Source organism: Lontra canadensis, unplaced genomic scaffold (assembly GCF_010015895.1).
Source record: "Lontra canadensis isolate GAN:19392208 unplaced genomic scaffold, GSC_riverotter_1.0 scaffold38, whole genome shotgun sequence".
Classification (NCBI taxonomy): Eukaryota; Metazoa; Chordata; class Mammalia; order Carnivora; family Mustelidae; genus Lontra; species Lontra canadensis.
The window spans coordinates 16,885,913-16,911,271 of NW_022631032.1; the positions used below are offsets into that span (position 1 = coordinate 16,885,913).

At 36.3% G+C, this 25,359-nt stretch overlaps 1 protein-coding gene across 1 annotated transcript in view; it reads left to right on the forward strand.

Annotated features, from left to right (window-relative positions):
* PIK3R4 (phosphoinositide-3-kinase regulatory subunit 4) overlaps positions 1–25,359 on the forward strand; it is an 82,316-nt gene that overhangs the window by 27,076 nt on the left and 29,881 nt on the right. The window contains exons 7-10 of the mRNA XM_032869721.1: positions 6,853–7,026; positions 12,434–12,579; positions 15,371–15,574; positions 24,746–24,947. Coding sequence (XP_032725612.1) covers positions 6,853–7,026; positions 12,434–12,579; positions 15,371–15,574; positions 24,746–24,947 — 726 coding nt within the window. The remainder of the gene's footprint in view (positions 1–6,852; positions 7,027–12,433; positions 12,580–15,370; positions 15,575–24,745; positions 24,948–25,359) is intronic.

The following is a 25,359-nucleotide window of genomic DNA, read 5'->3' on the forward strand; positions in this document are numbered from 1 at the left end:
TCTTCCTGGGGGAGGACGGGGAGTCTCCCTGGATTTGCTGCTTGTTGGCTCCCTGCTTGAAGAGCAATGGCCTGACGGTGCCTCGGATCCCGAGCTGAGAGCCCATTCCCTAGCTCACTCTTTTTTTTTTTTTTTGGGTCAAAATTATTTATTTATTTATTTGATAGAGATCACAAGTAGACAGAGAGATGGGCAGAGAGAGAGGGGAAGCAGGCTCCCCGCCAAGCAGAGAGCCCAGTGTGGGACTCGATCCCAGGACTCTGAGATCATGATCTGAGCCGAAGGTAGAGGCTTAACCCACTGAGCCACCCAGACGTCCCCCTTAGCTCACTCTTTGCAGCTGGCTTCCCCGCTCTGATGCTTGGGAGCTGTCACATTCAGGCACCCTTGGTCTTTCTGTGACCTTGAGAGTCCTGAGACCACACTGTCCCAGCAAGGGTTGCACTCCCCACTTAGCCACTGGAGCTGAGATGTCCCTCAGTGGAGCTGACTTGTAAAAGTTATGATTTTGTGTTCTGCTACTCTGTCACTTGCTGGTAGCCAGTTGACAGAGGTTTCTCCCCCGCCCCCCCCATGGTCTATTTTCCCATATATCACCTGGATTCACCTATCTGCACCTCTTACCTTGCAAAAAATGTTCGCTTTTCTATTTGTAGAGTTGCAGCTATTCTTTTCTTTGATTTCCAGTTGAGTGTGCAGGTGTTCAGAATGGTTTGATAGCTATCTAGCTGAAATCCTGGGAGCAGACAATATTTAGGTCTCTAGTCCTCTGCCATCTTGGACTGCTCCTACGTATTTTATTTTTTTGATGCAATTGCAGGTAGAACTGTTTTCTTAATGTCTCTTTCTGTTGCTCTGTTATTAGTGTGTAGAATTGCAGGGTTTCTGTGTATTTTATATCCTGCAACTTTACTGAATTTATTCATTCTGATGTTTTAGTGAATTCTTTAGAGCTTATCTGTAGAATCATGTTATCTGCAAATAGTGACTGTTTTACTTATTTCTTACCAATTTGGATACCTTTTATTTATTTGTCATGTTTGATCGCTGCAGCTTAAACTTTTATTACTGTGTTGAATAAAAGTGATGACAGTGGACATCCTTGTCTTGTTCCTGTTCTTAGAGAAAAAGCTCTCAGTTTTTCACTGTTGTGTATGATGTTAGCTGTGTTTTTTTATATATGGCCTCTATTATATTGTGGTATGTTTTCTCTAAACCCACTATGTTGAGTTTTTGTCATGAACAGATGTTAAATTTTGTCAAATGCTTTTTCTGCATCTGTTGAGATGACCATATAATTTTATCCTTTGGTTTAGTAATGTGATAATATTGATTTGCAAATACTGAACTATCCTTGCATCCGTAGAATAAATCCCACTTGATCATGTGGGGTGAGTGGCTTTTTAATGTATTGTTGAATGCTTATTGAATGGATTGCTCATATTTTGTTGACGATATTTGCATGTATGTTTATCATAGATATTGGCCTACAGTTTTCCTTTTTATTCTTCATGTGGTGCCTTTGTCTGGTCTTGGTCTCAGGGTAATGCTAGTCTCATAGAATGTATTTGGAAGCTTTGCTTCCTCTTCTGTTTTTTGGAATAATTTGAGGAGAATAGGTATTAATTCTTTGAATGTTTGGTAAAATTCACCTGTGAATCCATCTAGTTCTGGACTTTTGTTCTTTTGGAGGTTTTTTTTTTTTTTGGTTTGTTTATTTGTTTTAAAGATTTTATTTATTTATTTTAGAAAGAGAAAGAGCATGAGTAGGGGGAGGGCCAGAGGGAGAGGAACAAGCAGACTCTGTGCTGAGCAGGGAGCCCAATTCGGGGTTTAATCCTGGCACTCTGAGAACACAGTCTGAGCTGAAACCAAGAGCCAACCACTCAACAGACTGAGCCACCCAGGCACCCCTCTTTGGCGTAATTTTTCAATTACTGATTCAGTTTCATTACTAGTAATTGGTCTGTTTAGATTTTTTATTTCTTCTTGATTTACTTTTGGAACAATGTATGTTTATCCATTTCATCTGGTTTGTCCAGTTGTTGGCATATAATTATTTATAGTTTTCTCTTATAATCCTTTGTATTTCTGTGGTGTCAGTTGTTACTTCTCCTTTGTTTCTAATTCAGTTATGAAATAGTTTTTATGCCAAACCCATGTTATTATGGTTACCAACTAACCCTTTTTTATATCATTTTGCACATACTTGTAAAACTTGTCTGTTAGTTTTTTTTTTTTTTAAAGATTTTATTTATTTATTTGACAGAGATCACAAGTAGGCAGAGAGGCAGGGAGAGAGAGAAGAAGGGAAGCAGGCTCCCTGCTGAGCAGAAAGCCCGATGTGGGGCTCGATCCCAGGACCCTGGGATCATGACCTGAGCCGAAGGCAGAGGCTTTAACCCGCTGAGCCACCCAGGCACCCTCGTCTGTTAGTTTAAAAGATTGAAAAACTATTCTGCTTGTCGGAAAGCTTCCCTGGTATCCAAACTTTCTCATGTAGTTGCAGAAAGCTGTAGGGTTTAGATTTTGGTTCCCAGTCTAGGAAAGTAACTGCTAAAAGATTTGCCTTTGTTTTTTTTCCCAAAAATAAAAAAAAAAAAAAAGAAAAGAAAAGAAAGAAACTCATAGCAACAGTATTGCTCTTTCTGCAAGTTCTGCCATATAACATTTTGGAGAAGAGGGTACTTTTCTCCTTTTGAAAAGTTTTGAAATTGTATGGTGTTCTTGCTTTGTTACTATTGGAGATTATTGTATCTTCTCTTTTCAGACATCTTTATAGTTAAAAAAATTAAAAAATTTTTGATGTATAATTGATATAAGTTTTGGATGTACAACAGTGATTCAGCATTTATATATATTATGAAATGCTCACCATAGGTGAGTGTACTTACTATGTGTCACCAAAGTTACTGCAGTATTATTGTTTATATTCTATGTTGTATTTTACATTCCATGACTTATTTATTGTGAAGTTTGTATCTCTTAATTCCCTTCACTTATTTCACCCCTGTCCTTACCCTTTTCCCTCTGGCAATCACTAGTTTGTTCTCTGTATTTATGAGTCTGTTTCTATTTTGTTTGATTTTTCATTTTGTTTTTTAGATTCTGTATATAAGTGAAATTATATGATATTTGTCTTTCTCTGTCTGACTTGTTTAACTTAGCATAATACCCTCTAGGTCCATCCATCTGGTTGCAAATGGCGAGATTTCAGTCCTTTATGACTGTACTCCATTGTATATATGTACCACATCTTCATCATTCTTTCCTCTATATGGACATTTAGATCCTTTCCATATCTTGGCTATGTAAATAATGCTGTAATGAAAATGGGAGTACAGATATCTCCTTGAGAGCCTAAATTGATTTATTTGGGTATATGCCCAAGAGTGGAATTGCTGGGTAGTATGGTATTCCTGTTTTTAAATTTTTGAGGTATTTCCATGCTGTTTTGCATAGTGGCTATATCAATTTACATGCCCACCAGTAGTGTGCAAGGATTCTCTTTTCTCCACATTCAGGTCTCTTGCCCATTTTGTAATTGAATTGTTTGTCTTTCTGGTGTTGAGTTGTATAAGTTCTTTATATTTTGGATATTAACCCCTTATTGGATATATCACTTGCAAATATTTTTTCCCATTCAGTAGGTTGCCTTTTCATTTTGTTGATGGTTTTTTTCCACTGTTTGTATTAGTTTATTGCTTCATCTCAGTCTTCCATTTCAGACTCCTCTAACTCTATTCTTACTTTTACTTTGCTCCTCACATTTTTTGTCTTTCTTGCTTTCTTCTTTCAAATCTTATTTTTGTTTCTTTTGTCTGGAAAAGGTGCTGCTTAGCACTTCTACCATCTATTGATCAATTCATGTGTATTTTGAATCATGTCTTTATGTTATTTTAAAATTTTAAGATAATTTTGTTTTTATTTTGTTTATAAAAGTAATGCTTGCTTGCTGCAGAAAATTTGGAAAATAAAGAAACCAAGAAGAAAATAAATCACCTCTAGTCTTATAACCCTTTATGACCTCTGTTAATCTTTTGGTGTTTTTATTACTGTAGGTCACTCTCTCCTCCTTCCATCCCATTTTGCCACCTTGTCATATATGTTTTGAGGCACTCTTGTGTACCTGGTAAGAGTAGGCACTCTGGAGGCAGACTGTTGGGTTCATGTTCTGGTTTTGTCATTTACTAGTTGTGGTTCTTGGGGAAATCATTTAATCTCTTTTTTCCTCAGTTTCTGTATTTGTAAAACAGGAATAATACTAGTACCCATCTGGGGCCTCTGGGTGGTTCAGTCAGTTAAATGTCTGCCTTTGGCTTGGGTCATGATTCCCGGTACTGGGATCGAGCCCTGCTTTGCTCCCTGCTCAGCAGGGAGCTTCCCCCTCCCCCATTTATGTGTGCATGTGTGCTCTTTCTCTCACAAATAAATAAAATATTAAAAAAAATAATAGTACCTATCTGTTGTGTTGTGAAGATAAGATGAATTAACATATGTAATAGTGTTGGGCACATAAGTATTATGTATGTATTGTATTACCTTTTAATCTTATTTCATTTTTTAATTCTTTTTCTGGTAACATATGTCCTAAGCATTTTCTCATGTCATTAAAATTTTTTTGAAACCAGGGCGCCTGGTGGCTTAGTTGGGTAAGTGTCTGCCTTTGGCTCAGGTCATGATCTCAGGGTCCTTGCTCAGCAGGGAGCCTGCTTCTCCCTCTCTCTCTGCCTGCTGCTCCCCCTACTTGTGCTCTCTTTCTGTCTGTCAGATAAAATCTCAAACAAATTTTGTTAAAACCATAATTTAATAGGTTAAGATATTCCATTATATGGTTTTACCAAAATTTATCACTTTTGGATATTTAAATTATTTTCATTTTTTCCCTTTCACATAGAGATAATATTTTACATAAATATTTGCTTCTGATTTTTTTCTCAGAATAAAAGTCTGAAATTTTAATTATTGGGTTAAAGAATATGAAAGTATTCTTTTTTTTTTTTTTTAAGATTTTATTTATTTATTTGACAGAGAGAGATCACAAGTAGACAGAGAGGCAGGCAGAGAGAGAGAGGGAAGCAGGCTCCCTGCTGAGCAGAGAGCCTGATGCGGGACTTGATCCCAGGACCCTGAGATCATGACCTGAGCCAAAGGCAGCGGCTTAACCCACTGAGCCACCCAGGTGCCCCAAAGAATATGAAAGTATTCTTAAAACTCCTGATACATTTTAGAAGCTTTTCAAAAAATATTCTATCATTTTCCATTCTGATCAGCATTGTTTGACCATACTGCATACCCTTCACCATGGAATAGGCTTCAAATAATCTTTACCTGTTTGTATCGTAGAATGATAACTTGTTTTGATGTATATTTCTCAGCTTATTTGTGGAGGTGAAAAACTTTTCTTGTGTTGATAACTCATTTGTGCTTTTTAAAAAAATATATTTTATTTATTTATTCGACACAGAGATAGATCACAAGTAGGCAGAGAGGCAGGCAAAGAGAGAGAGGGGGAAGCAGGCTCCCCGGTGAGCAGAGAGCCCGATGCGGGGCTCGATCCCGGGAACCCGGGATCATGACCCAAGCTGAAGGCAGAGGCTTAACCCACTGAGCCACCCAGGCGCCCCAACTTTTTTTTTTTTTTTTAACTTTATTTATTTGAGAGAGAGAGAGTGAGAGAGAGAGAGCACTGGAGGGGGAAGGTCAGAGGGAGAAAAGCAGACTCCCTGTCGAGCAGGGAGCCCGATGCAGGACTTGATCCTGGCACTCCAGATCATGACCTGAGCTGAAAGCAGTCGCTTAACCAACTGAGCCACCCAGGCGCCCTCATTTGTACTTCTTATTCTGTGAATTTTTTATTATTTTGTCTTGATGTTTTTGAGACTTATAAATGTACATTAAAAACATTAATTTTTAATCATTGACAAATACTTTTCTCAAGTAACTTAGGTTAATAATCTGTTGGCTATGTATTTTTTTTATAATGCTTTTTTTTCTTTTAAGATTTTATTTATTTATTTGACAGAGATCACAAGCAGGCAGAGAGAGAGGAAGGGAAGCAGGCTCCCCACTGAGCAGAGAGCCCGATGCGGGGTTCCATCCCAGGACCCCGAGATCATGACCTGGGCCAAAGGCAGAGGCCCAACCCACTGAGCAACCCAGGCGCCCCATTTCTATTTTTCTTTTTTGATAACATTTTTGAAAGTTACTGGCTTTTGTTCTAATTTGGCTATTATCAGCTTATCCCCTTGAATTTTGGGGATGGAGATTATATATATATATATGTATATGTATTGAATATGGATATATACTATATGAATGTGTGTGTGTGTGTGTGTATACTTTTTTTTTTTTTTTGGTATATTCTGTATTTTCTTTATTTTGCTGAAGAACATCCTCAAGAAACTTTCTTAGGTAGGGTTGCATGTGAAGTTAACCCAGGTGGTTTTTGTATGTTGCAAAATGACTTATTTATGTTCTCTTATTTTATTGGCAGTTTAAGTATAAAAATTATTTAATAACTTTGGAGGTCTTGCTGTGTTGTGTTCTAGCATCCATTGTTGCTAAAGATCATCTTGTGAAGATTGTTTTCATTGTTCCTCTTTCCTTTTTAGGGGAGTATTTTTCTTTCTCTAGGTTCCTAAGATCTTTTTATTCCCCTTGGTGTTATAGAATTTCTTGGTGATTTGCTTTGGTGTGGATCTTTTTCATTATTGTGCTGCTCAGGAAGTACGATGTCCTATCCTGGATTTTTGCTCAATATATTTGGGTTTTGATTAATTTTATTGTTTAACTTAATGGCATTTGTACTTTCTGGTATAGAATAATCATGTGATGTTGCTTCTCTTTCAGGTGTTGCTGCATATGTTGGTTGGCAAAGCTCCTCAATTCTCAAACCCCTGCTGCAGCAAGGTCTTAGTGATGCTGAGGAATTTGTTATTGTTAAAGCTCTTAATGCCCTTACTTGTATGTGCCAGTTAGGGTTGCTACAAAAACCCCATGTCTATGAATTTGCCAGTGATATTGGTAAGTTTCTTTTTCTCAAAATTAGAAGGAGAAAATTAAGGGTATCTTAAGAGAAATAACAAATGATAGAACACTGTAAAAGTTCTAGGCAATATAGGGTCAGATTTTCAACTTTATTTTGTGTGTGTGTGTGTGTGTCTATATGTGTGCACATGTATGTGCATGTTCATGCATGCTTGCATGTAAATAAAAGACAGGCAGGCAAACAAATGGATCATTTGGTCCTCTCGCCCAGTTTGGGAAATATCTCTTTGTTTTTATCTGTAGTTAAGCCTTTAACTTGAAAAACAGATTGTTTTGTTTTGTTTTGTTTTTAACATGATGTAGATAAAGTCTTTAACTGCTCTGAAGAGTCAGCTTATTTTTTTGAACACTTGACCACTAGTCAAGAAGTTAAAATTGAACATACGGGATTGTCTATGATATCTGTTGTTGCACTGATTGCCACTGAAAAATTCATAGTGTTGAAGTTACTACTGTTAACAGTTTTATTAACCAATGAAAAGAATTAATATTTGACCTTTATAGCACTTAACCTGTTACCCACAACTTAAAATTCAGAATAAGGGCAAACAAGTAAATATGACACTTCTAATATTAAGAATATGTGGAACTTTTAATCTTACCACTTCATTTTAAGAAAGTAAGCAATGCAAGATACTAAGTTGGCTCTGACCTGAGAGGACATGAAATCTTAGAAAATTGCCTTTTTTGATAAAATGCTTAATTGCTGTTAAATTCTTTGCCAAGGAAAAGTAATAGAAAGCCAAAATTGGTTAGATTTTGTTATAGGTTATTCTTGAGGCAGTCCTCAGAGAAGAAACACAAAGGAGTTATTTATTTTGATTGTTGAGAAAATAGGTAGTAGCTGTAGAGGTGTATAAAATTTCTGAAAAAAAATTTTTTTTTTTTTCAGCATAACAGTATTCATTATTTTTGCACCACACCCAGTGCTCCATGCAATCCGTGCCCTCTTCAATACCCACCACCTGGATCCCCCAACCTCCCACCCCCCACCCCTTCAAAACTCTCAGCTTGTTTTTCAGAGTTCATAGTCTCTCATGGTTCACCTCCCCTTCCAATTTTACTCAACTCCCTCTCCTCTCCATCTCCCCTTGTCCTTCATGCTATTTGTTATGCTCCATAAATAAGTGAAACCATATGATAATTGACTTTCTCTGCTTGACTTATTTCACTCAGCATAATCTCTTCCAGTCCTGTCCATGTTGCTACAAAAGTTGCGTATTCATCCTTTCTGATGGAGGCATAATACTCCATAGTGTATAACCACATCTTCCTTATCCATTCGTCTGTTAAAGGGCATCTTGGTTCTTTCCACAGTTTGGCGACCGTGGCCATTGCTGCTATAAACATTGGGGTACAGATGGCCCTTCTTTTCACTACATCTGTATCTTTGGGGTAAATACCCAGTAGTGCAATTGCAGGGTCATAGGGAAGCTCTATTTTTAATTTCTTGAGGAATCTCCACACTGTTCTCCAAAGTGGCTGCACCAACTTGCATTCCCACCAACAGTGTTAAGAGGGTTCCCCTTTCTCCACATCCTCTCCAACACATGTTGTTTCCTGTCTTGCTAATTTTGGCCATTCTAACTGGTGTAAGGTGGTATCTCAATGTGGTTTTGATTTGAATCTCCCTGATGGCTAGTGATGATGAACATTTTTTCATGTGTCTGATAGCCATTTGTATGTCTTCATTGGAGAAGTGTCTGTTCATATCTTCTGCCCATTTTTTGATATGATTATCTGTTTTGTGTGTGTTGAGTTTCCTGGATATCAACCTTTTGTCTGTACTGTCATTTGCAAATATCTTCTCCCATTCCGTGGGTTGCCTCTTTGTTTTTTTGACTGTTTCCTTTGCTGTGCAGAAGCTTTTGATCTTGATGAAGTCCCAAAAGTTCATCTTTGCTTTGTTTCCTTTGCCTTTGGAGACATATCTTGAAAGAAGTTGCTGTGGCTGATATCGAAGAGGTTACTGCCTATATTCTCCTCTAGGATTCTGATGGATTCCTGTCTCACGTTGAGATCTTTAACCATTTAGAGTTTATCTTTGTGTACGGTGTAAGAGAATGGTCGAGTTTCATTCTTCTGCATATAGCTGTCCAGTTTTCCCAGCACCATTTATTGAAGAGACTGTCTTTTTTCCACTGTATGTTTTTTCCTGTTTTGTCGAAGATTATTTGACCATAGAGTTGAGGGTCCATATCTGGGCTCTCTACTCTGTTCCACTGGTCTATGTGTCTGTTTTTATGCCAGTACCATGCTGTCTTGGTGATCAAATTTTTAAGGCATGAATGTAGCTTTTTTAAAAATATTTATGGAAAATTTAAGTATATGGAGGTTTCCTGTTTTACACACTAGTATCTGTAATTGTTCTTTTAGTTTATGACCTTAATTTGGTTTGAATTTTATGATTATATTCAAAATAATTACAAATTTAAGAAATTGTTGAGTATTGGTACCACCATCATTGATGAGAATCTCAATTACATTGAAATGTTTTTGAGTTTTCATATAAGCTATGAGTGCCGTGTAGTATAAGGGCAGATATAGAAAGCAGTGTTTCCATAATAATATTAAAGAAAAAAATGTATTGTCGTCAATGTTTTCTTTTTTCTCTGTGAAAGTGACATTACCTTTATGGCCCAAGTTTTTCTTGCCTTTGATCCTCCTTATTTTAATGAATATTCTCTGTATATAAATATGTACTTATATGTTCTAATTTCATGCAATACATTTTTTTTTTAAAGACTATTTACTTGAGAGAGAGAGCGAGCATGAGTTGGGGGTGTAAGGGGTAGAGGGAGAGCAGGGAGCTGAGCAGAGAGCCCGATGTAGGGCTTTATCCCAAGACCCTGGGATCATGACCTGAGTGGAAGGCAGACACTTAATTGAGCCACTTAGGCACCCCTCATATAATATGTTTCTTCTGTTGCATAATTACTTGGGAACTATTTTTGAGACTTAATGTAGCTATAATTAGCATTTTATTTATCTGAAAAATGGATGTCTATCAATTTGTAAGCAAAAATCATCATAAAGATGTTTTTTATTCCTCTTCTCAAATTTTGCAGATTTCTCTGTGTTCTGTTTCTTATCACTGATCATAGGGCAAGTATATGGGATACTCTGTATCTTTAGCATCAAATAAATGATTTAGATATATAATAAATATGCAATTTCTTGGATAAGGGACTCCCTTAGAACTGGAACTGAGTTTGGTACTATCTTTGTGGGGACAATTGCTAAAAAAAAATCAAGTGAACTTGATTTTGGCATTATGAACTATTTCAAAGAAATAGTTGGCATTTTGAACCATTTAAAAGAAAAAGCAACTTTTAGTAACTTAGAAACACCTTTAAAACATGATAAACCCTGTACATCTCTCTGTTCTGTTTTTATGTGTAGTCTATTGTAGTGATTGTTAAAGGGAATGGTAATGGTGATAATGGCATCATGATTTCTTTCACTGTTTTGACAAAACTATACTCTTCCCACTTAGTATTATGCATACTCCCCTTCCCTCATGCTTGTCCCTAAATAATTGGAATGTATTGGATACAGAAAAGATCAAGTACAGTGTTTTATAGGAAGTCCTCTTGAGTGTTTGAAGTTCTTTGTATCTGCTACTTACTGTAGAATGATGCTGTGTGATAGTCAACCATAAAATCTCAATGAATGCTTTCGTAAAGTCCTCATCATGAATGTGTGGGCTGTATGGTTGGCTCTGCTGTAGGCTTTGTATCTCCAGATTGTCTGTGGTGACAGTGATCCATCCGTCTCATTCTGGTGCCCATGTTAGATGGGCTGCAGTTTCTTGGGTTATGTTATAGGTGATGGCATGAGACAGCAAGCCTCGCTATGTAGCACATTTGAGGCCTCTGTTAGTGTTATATCTGCTAATTTCCCATTGACCAGAGCAGGTTAATATGACTGAGTGAAAAGCAAGAGGCAGAGAAGTACCCTTTGTATACCATGAGTGCAAGGCAAAGAGTGTGATTGTTTAATAGCGATAATGTAAAGAATTGGGACCAATAATTCAGGCTCATACAGTGCCTAATTCCTGCCAACTCATTTTGGGTTCAGCTACTTTCTGGAGGTTTTTCAGTATTTTTCCAGTCCTCATTTTGCCTATTGTCAAAGGGAAACTACAAACCCTCCTGTGTTATTGTATCAGAGGCTGCATGATGCTTATGAAGTAATCAAAACCTCCTTTATGTGTAATTAAAAGAATTGGAAATGGGAGAACTTTGGACACATACTTTGAAGAAATTTTATCTCCTTCTCCTTTTTATATAAGTAATTTTAGCATGACAGTGTTCTTATTTCTCTATTACCCTGAATTTCTTAGAAAATTAATATCCTGTAAATGCTGATGTTTTAGCATACTCAGAACAAATTATATATATATATATATTTTTCTTTTAAAAGTTTTATTGTAAATCAGGGGTTTAAAAGTTTGAATTTTATTCTAAATCTTACGTTGATTAGTTGAAGTCATTGATTTTTAGGTAATAAACAAGATAGTTAAAAGGTGTGAAAACACATTCATTTACTTTTCTGTTTTAATATATATCTTTTTAAATTTTTATTATTATTATTATTATTTTAAAGGTTTTATTTATTTGTCAGAGAGAGAGAGGGAGAGAGAGTGAGCACAGGCAGACAGAATGGCAGGCAGAGGCAGAGGGAGAAGCAGGTTCCCTGACGAGCAAGGAGCCCGATGTGGGACTCGATCCCAGGATGCTGGGATCATGACCTGAGCCGAAGGCAGCTGCTTAACCAACTGAGCCACCCAGGCGTCCCGAATTTTTATTATTTTTTAAAGATTTTATTTATTAGAGAGCAGAGTGAGGCAGAGAGAGAGAGAGCACAAGCTGGGATCAGGGGCCGAGGGACAAGCAGACTCCCTGCTGAGCAGGGAGCCTGATGCCAGGCTTGATCTCAGAACCCTGAGATCATCACCTGAGTTGAAGACAGATGCTTAACCGACTGAGCCACCCAGTCTTCCCTAATCTTATATTTTAAACTCCTTAAGAATGGGCATCATATTTTCTGCCTTTAGGTTCTATTCATGATGCCTTGTGAACGAATTTATGAATGATGTATTAGATTTGATCAAACCTTTTCATTAAAAAGAATGTCAGATAAACAGCTATTTTTATTCTTTTATGGTATTATTGCTAATGTTTTATGATAGAGGATATTATAATGTTAGTATGTTGAGTTGAGTTTATGCCATAGGATAATTGAGTATGTGAGGACAGCTGATAGTAACATTGTGGTATAATCCCTTTATTGTGTTATAAAGTGAAATTTTGTTTACCCCAATACTTTGAAACTATTTATGAACATAGTTTAAATCTTTACCTTTTCTTTTCCTGTTTAGCCCCATTTCTTTGTCATCCCAATCTATGGATACGCTATGGCGCCGTAGGATTCATCACAGTGGTAGCTCATCAAATAAGTACAGCTGATGTATACTGCAAACTGATGCCTTACCTTGACCCATATATTACTCAACCAATAATACAGGTATGCTTGTTCCTACTTGGAGTCAGTCCTCTACAAATTGTACTCCTTAAAGAAAAAGGTTTAGAGGCGCGGCTGGGTGGCTCAGTCATTAGGCGTCTGCCTTCGGCTCAGGTCATGATCCCAGGGTCTTAGGATTGAGCCCTGCATCAGGCTCTCCGTCTGCAGGAGGCCTGCTTCTCCCTCTCCCTCTCCTCCTGCTTGTGTTCCTTCTCTAGCTGTCTCTCTCTGTCAAATAAATAAATAAATAAATAAATAAAATCTTTATTAAAAAAAAAGAATAGGGGCGCCTGGGTGGCTCAGTGGGTTAAAGCCACTGCCTTCGGCTCAGGTCATGATCCCAGAGTCCTGGGATCGAGCCCCGCGTCGGGCTCTCTGCTCGGCAGGGAACCTGCTTCCCTTCCTCTCTCTCTCTGCCTGCCTCTCTGCCTACTTGTGATCTCTGTCTGTCAAATAAATAAATAAAATCTTTAAAAAAAATAAAAAAAAAGGAAAAGGTTTAGAAAGTCTTATTTTTATTTAAAATTTTAAAGATTTGAATTGGGCTACAGCATTTTCACATTCCTTTAAGCTACTTAATGTTAATGGAACAAACAGTATTGAACCTGAGAAAAGTTCAAGAGACTGTTGTGTCATACATCATGTTATGCGTAATATACCACTCAGTAGTGCATGGTTTATTTTCTTAGGTGCAGTACTGTAAAACATGTGCTAGTAAAGTGAAATATAGTAGAAATGTATACTGACGGGCCTCTACTTTTATTGTAAAAACTCTGATTTTAGCCCAAGTCAGCATTTATAATAAATTGGAAAAAACCTTTTACAGATGTTCGTTTTTTTGGACCACTAACTGGTTCTGGTTTTTTTTTCTGTTCTCTTTTTTAATCTAATCTTTCAAAATCTGATTTAATCTTTTTTTTTTTTTTTAAATATAATAACTTGTGCCCCCCTCCTCTCTTCCCAGTATAGCATGAACTTCAGGTTTTTGGTTCGTATAAAGCAGTTACTTACCCAACTTGTCAGTGCTTACATCCCTTATCTTCCTAGAAAGCTGACTATCAAAAAATATCTAAATTGAGTGAACTGTCGAGAAATGATTCTGGCTGTTAAAATATTCTGAAATATCTTTTTTTTTTTTAACCTTAAACTCTATTTCCTTTTTGCAAATTCACATACTTCTAGCTTCTGCTACTTTTATATTTCCAATGTACCTTCCCTTTGTTGGGGAAAGTGACCTTGGATATATTCTGGAAATGAGGAGGCTTTGGCTGTGCCTTCCATCCTTTTCCCCATAGATTTATCCTTTTCTTTGGGATCATCATTCTTTATTTCATATATGTATGAGAGAGGGATAATATTACTAGAAAATACACCTTTTTAATTAATTTTTTTTGAAAGCTTATTTATTTTAGTAGTATCTCACCACCCAGCATGGGGTTCAAACTCACAAACCTGAGATCAAGAGTCACATGCTCTTCCACCTGAGCCAGCTGGGCATCAGCCTTTTTAATTTATTTTATTTAAAAAAATTTTTTTATACTTTTATTATTTTTTTAAAGATTTTATTTATTCATTTGACAGAGAGAGGGAGAGAGAGTGCACAAGCAGGGGGAGCAATAGGCAGAGAGAGAGAGGGAAGCAGGCTCCTTGCTGATCAGGCAGCCTGATGTGGGGCTCAGTCCTAGGACTCTTTGATCATGACCTGAGCTAAAGGCAGATGCTTAACCAACTGAGCCACCCCAATTTCTTTTAAAGTTCAGTAAGTTTTCTTGGAAATCCAGTCTAGTGATTCTTACTACTTTTGGCTACTTATTCCATTTAGAAGTTTGTTTATTAAACTCTTTTATAACATAATGTGGAGAAAGTATTCCCGGGAATTAAAAATTGCATGCATTTGTAATAACTTAGTGGTGGTTTACTGTAATAAATCTAACATTAAAAAAATCTGACATTAGGTATTCTTTTTAGAAATCTATATCACTCTTCTTAAGGATATATATATACATATACATTATTTCTCAGAGATATAAATATAAATATAAGTATAAATATTTTGGGGGGAGCTTTTTTTCATTGCTTTATTTTTTGAAAGGCCAGGATTGGGAGTTGAAAGGCTAATTATCCATCATAAATCTTGCTTTTCTACAGTTTGAATTAGACAAAAGATACCCTTTTATGCTGGTTTCCACTGGCCAGATTATCAGATAGTTAAATATGTCTAAAAGAAGATGCTCTTGGTTTTGGTTAGTATGCTTATCCTTTTTATTATATACCCATTGACAAGGAGGGTGTTCTTGGGAATAATTAAAGGAAAGATTTCATGAACTCTGTGGAGAGAGTAATGTTTTTTTAGAGGGGGTTGAAACAACTGGGAAACATGATGACTGCTGGTCAGCCCTGTGACTCTTGAGCATCTTTTCTCAGTCAGTACCCGCTGGCTGTTAGACCCGTAAGCCACAGGTACTTTTTTGATCTAGGAGGTCATCTGACATTTTGGCATCCAGAAGAAGTCTCTGTCATTTTCTAAGTTTTTCTGTCCTGGGTGTATACTATTATTCTTTCAGTATGGAAGACACAGATGTGTACTCACATGCTAAAAATGTAAAGAAAAACCTTAGCTCTTATAGGTCAGTAGTAATCTTTTTTCTTTGAAGAAAAAATTGCAGATGTTGATATCTCCCATTTTCTGAGGAAATATGGATATTAACTTTGCACAAGTTGTATTTACTGAATATGAAAATAACTGTACTATATGTTGTATCTTTGGCTGATTCTTTTTATTTTCCTAATATAGATTGAAAGGAAACTTGTTCTGCTCAGTGTTTTAAAAGAGCCAGTAAGTCGTTCTATATTTGATTATGCTTTGAGGTCTAAAGATATTACTAGCTTGTTCAGACATCTTCACATGCGCCAGAAGAAACGAAATGGGTCTCTTCCTGACTGCCCTCCACCGGAGGATCCTGCCATAGCACAGCTTCTGAAGAAATTGCTCTCACAGGTTGTATTACCTTTCTGAAATCTTACATTTAAACACAAACTTCATAAAAACATTCAAGCATCCATTTAGTTATTAAAAATACTTTTGGTTATTTAGGTTGCATCATAACAAATGAGTAAATAAACCTGGCAAATATATACATTTGCCTTGGCATCTAGGAGATACTAGGATGATGATAAGGCATTGGTTTGAGCTCTATAAGGAATCATGGTAGACCTATTAAGTTTCTTTCGTGATTATTGCATGTACAAATAAGGGAGAGAGTACATACAACCTTAAATTTGATTAATATTCTTGGTTCAGTTCCATATTTCACCAAAAAAAAAAAAAAAGGAAAAAATTCAATTAGAAGAAACATTGCAAAGCACAGATATAGGACAGAGAGATCCTAAGTTATTTCAGTCCAAATTTAGAGTTTTCTCACTACATGCAAACAGCTGAAATAACTGGGATTTATAATACATCTTAGATTGAATAAACCAGTTACTCCTGTATATTGAAAGTCTATGATTTGGATCAATTACCAAATGTTGTTAGAACTAGGAAGTAATCTATTTATTATACTTGGAATTAGTAAGTCCTCTTTAGAAATAGTCTAGATTCCGTGTCCTGTTTTTATGGAACTTAAAGAAATCAAGATAGAAATGAAAATGGTAGAAATAAAGACTACAGTTTCTGAATAAATGCCCCATGAGCTAGAAAGTAAATGAGTAAAGTTATTAAAAAATAACTTCAATGACTATATTTAAGTCTGTAGGACATTTTGGTTAAGAGAATACTTGTCAGTCATGTCTTACCTACCAAGAAGATGAGAAAATGTTTTAGTTGCCTGAGAGAATTTGATAAATTTGAAGATATAAATCCTTTCTTGTATTAGTCACTAAATATCCAGAGTATGCTGTTTCATACTTCTGTGTTGGTTTGGGTGATTGAATATCCCTAAGGAGCCTGGTCAATAACCATTTTGGTTCTTTTGGGTCTCAGTTTGCCTGGAGGCTGGAACTGCTTCTCAGTGTCCCTTCCAGGCCAGTGGTTCTGTTTCCTGTATTTTAGAAGACTTAATTTGGTGTGACTTGAATTACCAAAGAGCTTTTTCTTTGGGTTTTCTTTTAACCTTGGCTTGTACATTAGATGTATTTTATATTTTAGAAAGCAATTTATGGAAAATTAGATATTGAATCACATTTCCTTGTTGTTTCTCTTGAATAAATAATCCTTATCAAAAAGATTTTAGCATGCAATAAAAACCACCCCAATTTAGTTGTTTCTTTGGGCTTAGATGGTGTGATTCTTTGTATTTCTCTCTTCTACAAATCCTGTGTATTAAATTAAAAGCTTCTATACTAAAATTTCATCGTAAGTCATTAGTTACTTAGGGCCATTCTAGCCATCAGTTCTTACTTTTCACCTTGCTGTGTGTATAGGTTTTGCCATTGCCATGGGTAAAAGGAGGGAGGGGAAGGAAGCAGTTTTCATAGCTTTTTTACTTTCTGCTTCCTGCTGTCCTCCTAAACCCTTCTACCGTCACTGCTTCCACAGCCAGCCCTCATTATTGGGTACCATGATGAAATCAGTAAAAATCAGTAAAACACTGACTTGTATTCCTCTGAAATGTTAGTGCTTGATGTATTCATTTGTCTGTCATGTGCACCCTCATTTGTATGACTGGGGAAGAAGGACCATGTTTTCCCTGGTTTTATGTTGTTTCTGTGAACAACGGTTTTAGGAGACTCCTAAGGGTTAGTAGTACTCTGTTTCAAGGGACAAGCGCTATTAGTAGGTGGGAGAGCAGGCTAGAATCTTTGAGGTCCTCAGAAGTAACAGCAGATTATTACTGGCTTCCATTTTTTGAGGACCTACAACGAGACTATCACTGCAGGTGGTGCTGTCCATATTTTGTCACTGTCCTTACATAACAAGCTTGAACAACAGGTGTTATCCCCGTTTTATAGTTAAGGAGACTGACTCAGTGAGGATAGTTATCTATGCTCACACAATTAGTAAGCTTCAAAGCTGACATTGGAACTAAACCCATCTAACTCCTTTACCATGCCATCTCTCTTTTTTTTTTTTTTTTAAGATTTATTTATTTGTCAGAGCAAGAGCACAAGCGGGGGGTGAGGGTGGCAGGCAGAGGGAGAAACAGACTCCCTGTTGAGCAGGGAGTCTGATATGGGACTCCATCCCAGGACCCTGGGATCATGACCTGAGCCAAAGGCAGATGCTTAACTGAGCCACCCAGGTATCCCAATCACCATGCCATCTTGCCTCAAAATAAGGGACTGGGAGCTAAGGCTGAAAGGCTTGCTTAAGTTTTTTTTGGATTTAGGAAGGGTCCATGTGCAGTTCATCTCTTCCAGCTCCTTGCATGCCTTTTATCTGCCTTCACTTCATTTTGATCTCTGCACTACCTGAGTTTCTTGGGATTACTCACAGAGGCTTGGAGTCAGGGGAGACTTTGGAGGTAGGAATTGAGTCCCTGTTCCTAATGTAGGGATACAGAGGGAAGGATGCTTTTAGCCTCTGCAAATGGGAATTCTGAATACTCCTACAAAATATTTCTTAATTGGGGTTTTACAGTGCTCTTTTGTATAGGACTGCACTTCAGATACATAATGGGTGAAATAGGCTTTTCAGGACCATCCTAGTATTGTTTCTGTGGGAAAATATGCTCAGGGTTCTGGGTAACAGACTTTTGAAGTACACTTTTGGAACATATGGAAGTTAGAATCTGCCTGAACTCCAGATTTTCAGCAGAACTTACCATCTGGAGGTGGTCCACGGTGGGGATATTTTAGAATTGCATCTACAAGAGCTGTTTTATTTGTATCCATTTGATCAAGCAGTAATACAGGAAAAGCATATGTATATATTTTTACATTTTATTTTTAATTTTTTAAAATTTTTCTTTTCAGCATAACAGTATTGATTGTTTTTGCACCACACCCAGTGCTCCATGCAATCCGTGCCCTCCTTAATACCCACCACCTGGTTCCCCCAACCTCCCACTCCCTGCCCCTTCAAAACCCTCAGATTGTTTTTCAGAGTCCATAGTCTCTCATGGTTCACCTCCCCTTCCAATTTCCCTCAACTCCCTTCTCTCCATCTCCCCATTAGCAAGACAGGAAACAACATGTGTTGGAGAGGATGTGGAGAAAGGGGAACCCTCTTACGCTGTTGGTGGGAATGCAAGTTGGTGCAGCCACTTTGGAGAACAGTGTGGAGATTCCTCAAGAAATTAAAAATAGAGCTTCCCTATGACCCTGCAATTGCACGACTGGGTATTTACCCCAAAGATACAGATGTAGTGAAAAGAAGGGCCATCTGTACCCCAGTGTTTATAGGAGCAATGGCCACGGTCGCCAAACTGTGGAAAGAGCCAAGATGCCCTTCAACGGACAAATGGATAAGGAAGATGTGGTCCATGTACACTATGGAGTATTAAGCCTCCATCAGAAAGGATGAATACCCAACTTTTGTATCAACATGGACAGGACTGGAAGAGATTATGCTGAGTGAAATAAGTAAAGCAGAGAGAGTCAATTATCATATGGTTTCACATATTTGTGGAGGATAAGAATATTCTGATTTCACTTCTTTTAAAAAATGACAAATACTTTAAATTTTTATTTTTATTTTTTAATTTTTAAAAAATAATTATTTATTTGACACAGAGAGAGCACAAACAGGGGGAGCAGCAGGCAAAGGGAGAGGGAGAAGCAGGCTCCCCACTGAGCAGGGAGCCTGACACGGGGCTTGATTACAGGACACCAGGATCATGACCTGAGCTGAAGGCAGCCGCTTAACCAACTGAGCCACCCAGGCACTCCATAAATTTTTAATTTTTTAATGATTTTTTATTTTAATATTTCTGGATTGGTAGTATAGACACAAGGTGTAAAATTGAAAAAATATTGGAAGATCTATAATAAAATACAGGTTTTCCTATTATCCCTGATCCCCAGCCACCCAGTTTCTTTCTCTGTTGATAATGAATTTTATGTTTTTAGAGTGCTGAATTCCTTTACATAGTATCAGATTGTTGTGTTGTACAGTTACTTACTTGGAATCAGTTTGATCCTTTTAAGCCTTGCTTTTTTTTTTTTTTTTTTTAAATTTTAAATCCAGTACAGTTAACATAACAGTGTTATCTTAGTTTCAGGTGTGCAATGTAGTGATTCATCAATTCTGTACATTATCCATTGCTCATCAAGATAAGTGTGCTCTTAATTTCCTTCACCTATTTCACCAATTCCCCCCACCCCCCACCTTTCCATCAGTTCTCTGTAGTTAAGAGTTTGGTTTTTTATTTGTCTCTCTTTTTTCCTGTTTATTTCTTTTGTTTCTTAAGTTCTATACAAGGGAAATCATAGGGACTTGTCTTTCTTTGACTAGCTTTATTTATTTATTTATTTTCAATATTCCAAATTTCATTGTTTATGCACCACACCCAGTGCTCCATGTAATACCTGCCCTCTATAGTACCTACCACCAGGCTCATCCAACCGCCCCCCTCAACCCAAAAAACCCTCAGTTTGTTTCTCAGAGTCCACAGTCTCTCATGGTTTGTCTCCCGCTCTGACTTCCCCCAACTCACTTCTCTTTTGCTTAGGATTACATTCTTTATGTCTCTCCATGTTGTTGCACATGACAAGATTTTATTCTTTTTAATGGCTGAGTAATATTCCATTGTAGATATATATCACATCTTCTTTATCCATTCATCTGTCATTGGACACTTGGACTGCTTCTAAATTTTGGCTATTATAAATGACACTACAGTATACGTAAGGGTGCATATATCTTTTAGAATTCGTGTTTTTATATTCCTTGGGTTAATACACAGTAGTGGAATTACTGATCATATGGGTAGTTCTAGTTTTAATTTTTTGAGGAACCTCCATACTGTTTGCCACAGGGAAAGTGCCAGTTTGCATTCCTATCAACAGTGCATGAAGGTTCCCTTTTTTCCACATCCTTGTCAGTATTTGTTATTTCTTGTCTTTTTAATTTTAGCCATTCCATCTGGTGTGAGATGCTATCTCAGTGGTTTTGATTTGCATTTCCCTGATGACGAAAGATCTTTTCTTGTGTTTGTTGGTCATGTGTATGTCTTCTTTAGAAAAATGTTTGTTCATGTACTCTTTTTTTATCGGATTATTTCTTTGTTTTGAGTTGTACAAGTTCTTTATATATTTTAGATACTGACTCCTTATTGGATATAACATTTGAAAATATTTTCTCCTATTCATTAGATTGTCTTTTTGTTTTGTTGATGGTTTTGTTGATGTTTCCTTTGCTGTGCAAAAGCTTTTTTATTTTGGTGTAGTCCCAGTAGTTTATATTTGCTTTTGTTTCCCTTTCTTGAGAAGACATTTCTGGGAAAATGTTTCGTTGTCCATGTCGAAGAAATTATTGCCTATGTTTTCTAAGAGGTTTATTTTTCCAGGTCTCACAATTAGATCTTTAATTTATTTTGAGTTTATTTTTGTGTATGGTGTAGGGAAGTGGTCTGGTTTATTGTTGTGCACTTAGTTGTCCAGTTTTCCCAGCACCATTTATTGAAGAGACTATCTTTTCCCATTGTATATTCTTGCCTCTTTGTCATAGATTAATTGACTATATGAGTATGAGTTTATTTCTGGGTTCTGTATTTTGTTTCATTGATCTATGTGTGTGTTTTTGTGGCAGTATCATACTGTTTTGATTACTGCAGCTTTGTAGTATATCTTAAATTCTGGGATTGTGTTACTTGCAGCTTTGTTCTTTCTCAAGATTGCTTTGGCTGTTTGAGGTTTTTTATGATTCTATACAAATTTTAATATTATTTGTTCTAGTTATGTGAAAAATGTTGGTTTTGTGATAAAGATTGCATTGAATACAGATTGCTGTAGATTGCTTTTAGTAGTATGGACATTTTAACAACATTAAGTTTTCCAATTCATGAGCATAGAATATCTTCCCATTTGTGTTGTCTTCAATTTCTTTCATCAGTGTTGTATAGTTTTCAAGAGTATAGGTTATTCACCTCCTTGGTTAAATTTATACCTATGCATTTTGTTCCTTTTGATCCAATTTTAAATGGACTTACTTTCTTAATTTCTTTTTCTGCTGCTCTGTTATTAGTGTATAGAAATGCAACAGATTTCTGTGTATTAATTTTATATCCTACAACTTACCTAGCTCATTTATCAGTGCTGATACCATGTTTTGGTGGAGTCTTTAGGGCTTTCTCTGTGTAGTATCATGTTATCTACAAATTGTGACAGTTTTCCTTATTCCTTACCAATTCGGATGCCTTTTATTTCTTTTTCATGTCCAATTGCTGTAGCTCAGACATCCATTACTATGTTGAATAAAAAGTCGGGTGAGTGGACATCCTTATCTTGTACCTGACGTTAGTGGAAAAGCTCTCAGTTTTTCACTATTGAATGTGATGTTAGCTATGGGTTTTTTCATATAAGGCCTTTATTATGTTGAGGTAATGTTCCTGCTAAAACATTTTGTTGATAGTTTTTATCATGAATGGATGTTGTATTTTATCAAGTGCTTTTTCTATATCTATTGAGATGATCATTTAATATATTACATTGATTTGCGAATATTGAACCATCCTTGCATCCTCTGAATAAATCTCACTTGATCATGGTGAATAATTTTTTTAAAATGTATTGTTGAATTCAGTTTGCTAATATTTTGTTGAGGATTTTTATATATGTTGATCAGAAATTTTGGTCTTTAGCTCTCTTTTTTTGTGGTGTCTTTGTCTGGTTTTATATTATCCCCATAGAATGAATTTGGAAGTTTTCCTTTCTCTTCTATTTTTTTGGACTAGTTTGAGAAGAATAGGTATTAACTGTTCTTTAAATTTTTGGTAGAATTCACCTGTAAAGCCATCTGGTCCTAGATTTTTGTTTGTTGCGAGTGTTTTGCTTACTGATTCAATTTTATTTCTAGTAGTTGGTCTCTTCCAGTTTTCTATTTTTAATGTATTAAATAGACTTCTTATAAAACTACTTTAAACATATAAGTAATGTAAATATTTTATGAAATTTTTCTGTAGTCTGAATTTTTTTTGCTCTTACTGTATTTTTGCATTTAGGTTTGTAAATGATTTGTTCTTCAGTTTTCCTTTCTTGTAATGTCCTTTAGGTATATATACCAAATACTAAAGAAAAAAATCCTGACTTATAATCTTGTCTTGAAATTACTCCTAATTCTTAACAGTTCACCTGAATGCTTCCTGTTTAAGGATGATTGCTCCTAGTAATGTCAGTTTGCAATTTCTGATTTAGGTGTGTGTCTTATGGGAGTCTGGAAACTCTAATATGATTGTATTATTGTTAAAAAGAAGCTTTTTCCTCCATGGTGCACTTCTAATGTTTTTTTATTGAGATAATGCACATACAGAATAATTCACATTTTCATCATCTTGGAAAGAAACCCCATATCCATTAGCAGTTATTCCTCATTTACTTCTTCCTCTAGCCCCTGGCAACCACTAAATCTACTTTCTGTTTCTAGGAATTTGCCTATTTTGGATCTTTCCTATAAATGGAACTGTATAATATGTGGCATTTTTGTGTCTGGTTTCTTTCACTTAGCAAAATATTTTCAAGGTTGCTCCATGTTATGGCATATATTAATACTTCAGTCCTTTTTATGGTTCTTATGGTGACCCCTTATGTGGACTAAAATGGAGACTTCCCTTTTATGAACTAAAATGTTGTCTAACAGAAAGAATAGAACTCTTGCTACAGCTGTAAAATTGTCTACAGTAGGCAAATTTTAGGAGGAAAAGTAAAAATAAATGAAGAATTTCAGGCCAGTATTGGAAAAAATTCAGTCAAGGATCTATGATTATTGTACTTTAGTACAATTTTATTTTATTGTTTCTTAGCTTTCTAACTTTTTAGAGTTTGTGTCCTGTTTTGACTGTGGGTTGTGAATATTATTTTAAACTCCAATAGGATCTAGATTAAGGCCTTGGGAATTGCTATTTTTTTTTTTTTCCTGTTGGCATAATAAAATCATTCTAGAGGATTCTGTGGATGGTTTGAAAATTAAGAAAAAACTGCAGAACTGTTCCATTTACCAGAATATTTGTTTCACATTGAATTATTTAATTAATTAGTATTTATTGGCTGTCAGTTTCAAGTATTCTTAAGTGTCTTTGGTAGATTAACTTACTGAAATTTTAAAATAGACAAAAAAAAATTTCAAAATAGCCTTATAAGTTGGATGCTAATAATTATCCTTATTTTCTAGATAAATCAGTAGAGGTTTAGGGAAATTGGGTAATTTGCCCAAGTTTACACGTATAGTAAGTAATAGAATTTCACTGTATTTCGGCAGTCTAACTTTAATTATACTGTTATCCTAGGGTGTATTGCTTGCATTTGCTGCTTAGTTTGCGTATATCAATTTCTGAAGTGTGTAGAATGTTTTATGTATCATAGAGTCCCTTCACAAACAGTGTCTCATTTAATATTCTCAACACATCTAAGAGCAAGGTTGAAATAGGTATGCTCTCTTTTACTTAATATTCTAGTTCCAGAATTTTTGTTTAGATAGTAAATGCTTATTCAGAGTTACATATTAAAGTAACAGGCACTGTATTAATTTCTTTGGAGATTTCAAAGATGAATTATACTGAATGCTTCCATTTAGAAATGAAGTTAAGGTACAAATTGTGATACAAAATAGCAAATGTGGGACGCCTGAGTGGTTCAGTGGGTTAAGCCGCTGCCTTCGGCTCAGGTCATGATTCTAGGGTCCTGGGATCAAGTCCCACATGGGGCTCCTTGCTCAGCAGGGAGCCTGCTTCTCTCTCTGCCTCTGCCTGCCACCCTGCTTGCTTGTGTGTGCGTTCTCTGACAAATAAATAAATAAAATCTTAAAAAAAAATAGAAAATGCCACAATACAGGGTGTTCTGGGAGATCAGAATAGTGAGATGTTCAGTATTGGTACTTTCTTTTTCTCTTGCCTTTTTGTTTGCTTTATTTTAGCATTCTAATTCTTAAAATTTTACAGTAGAATTTAAAATTTGACATTCAAAGGGGTGCCTGGGTGGCTCAGTGGGTTAAAATTTGACATTCAGTTGTTAGGCATTCCAATGCCTGTTACTGCTTTTGAAAATAACCTAGAACATATGTTTTTTTTGGTTTTAGGGCATGACAGAGGAAGAGGAAGACAAACTCTTGGCACTGAAAGACTTCATGATGAAATCTAACAAAGCAAAGGCCAATATAGTAGACCAGAGCCATCTCCATGATAGTAGTCAGAAAGGTATCATTGACTTAGCAGCATTAGGCATAACTGGGAGACAAGTTGATCTTGTTAAAACCAAACAGGAACCCGATGATAAGCGAGGTTAGTATGTTTTTGTGTGTGTTTATGTGTGTTTAGCTTATTGTTATTTACTTCATAAAGTTAGCTATAGCTAATTAGTAGTAAAATGAAAAATCATATTTTCCAAATGTAATACTGTGGGTGACTCTATTATGTAGCAGGAAAAGTGGCAGGGAGGAAAAGTAGAGAACTGAATTAACAGTTAAAAATTTATATGGGGATGTCGGTTAAGTGTCTGCCTTTGGCTTGGGTCATGATCCCAGAGTCCTGGGATTGAGTTCCACATCAGGCTCCCTGTTCAGTGGGGAGCCTGCTTCTCCCTCTTCCTGCTCTGCCTGCTGCTCCCCCTGCTTGTGCTCTCTCTCTGACAAATAAATCAAATTAAAAGAAAAAAAAAAGTTATATAACCTGTCAAAGTTATGGCTCTCTGTGT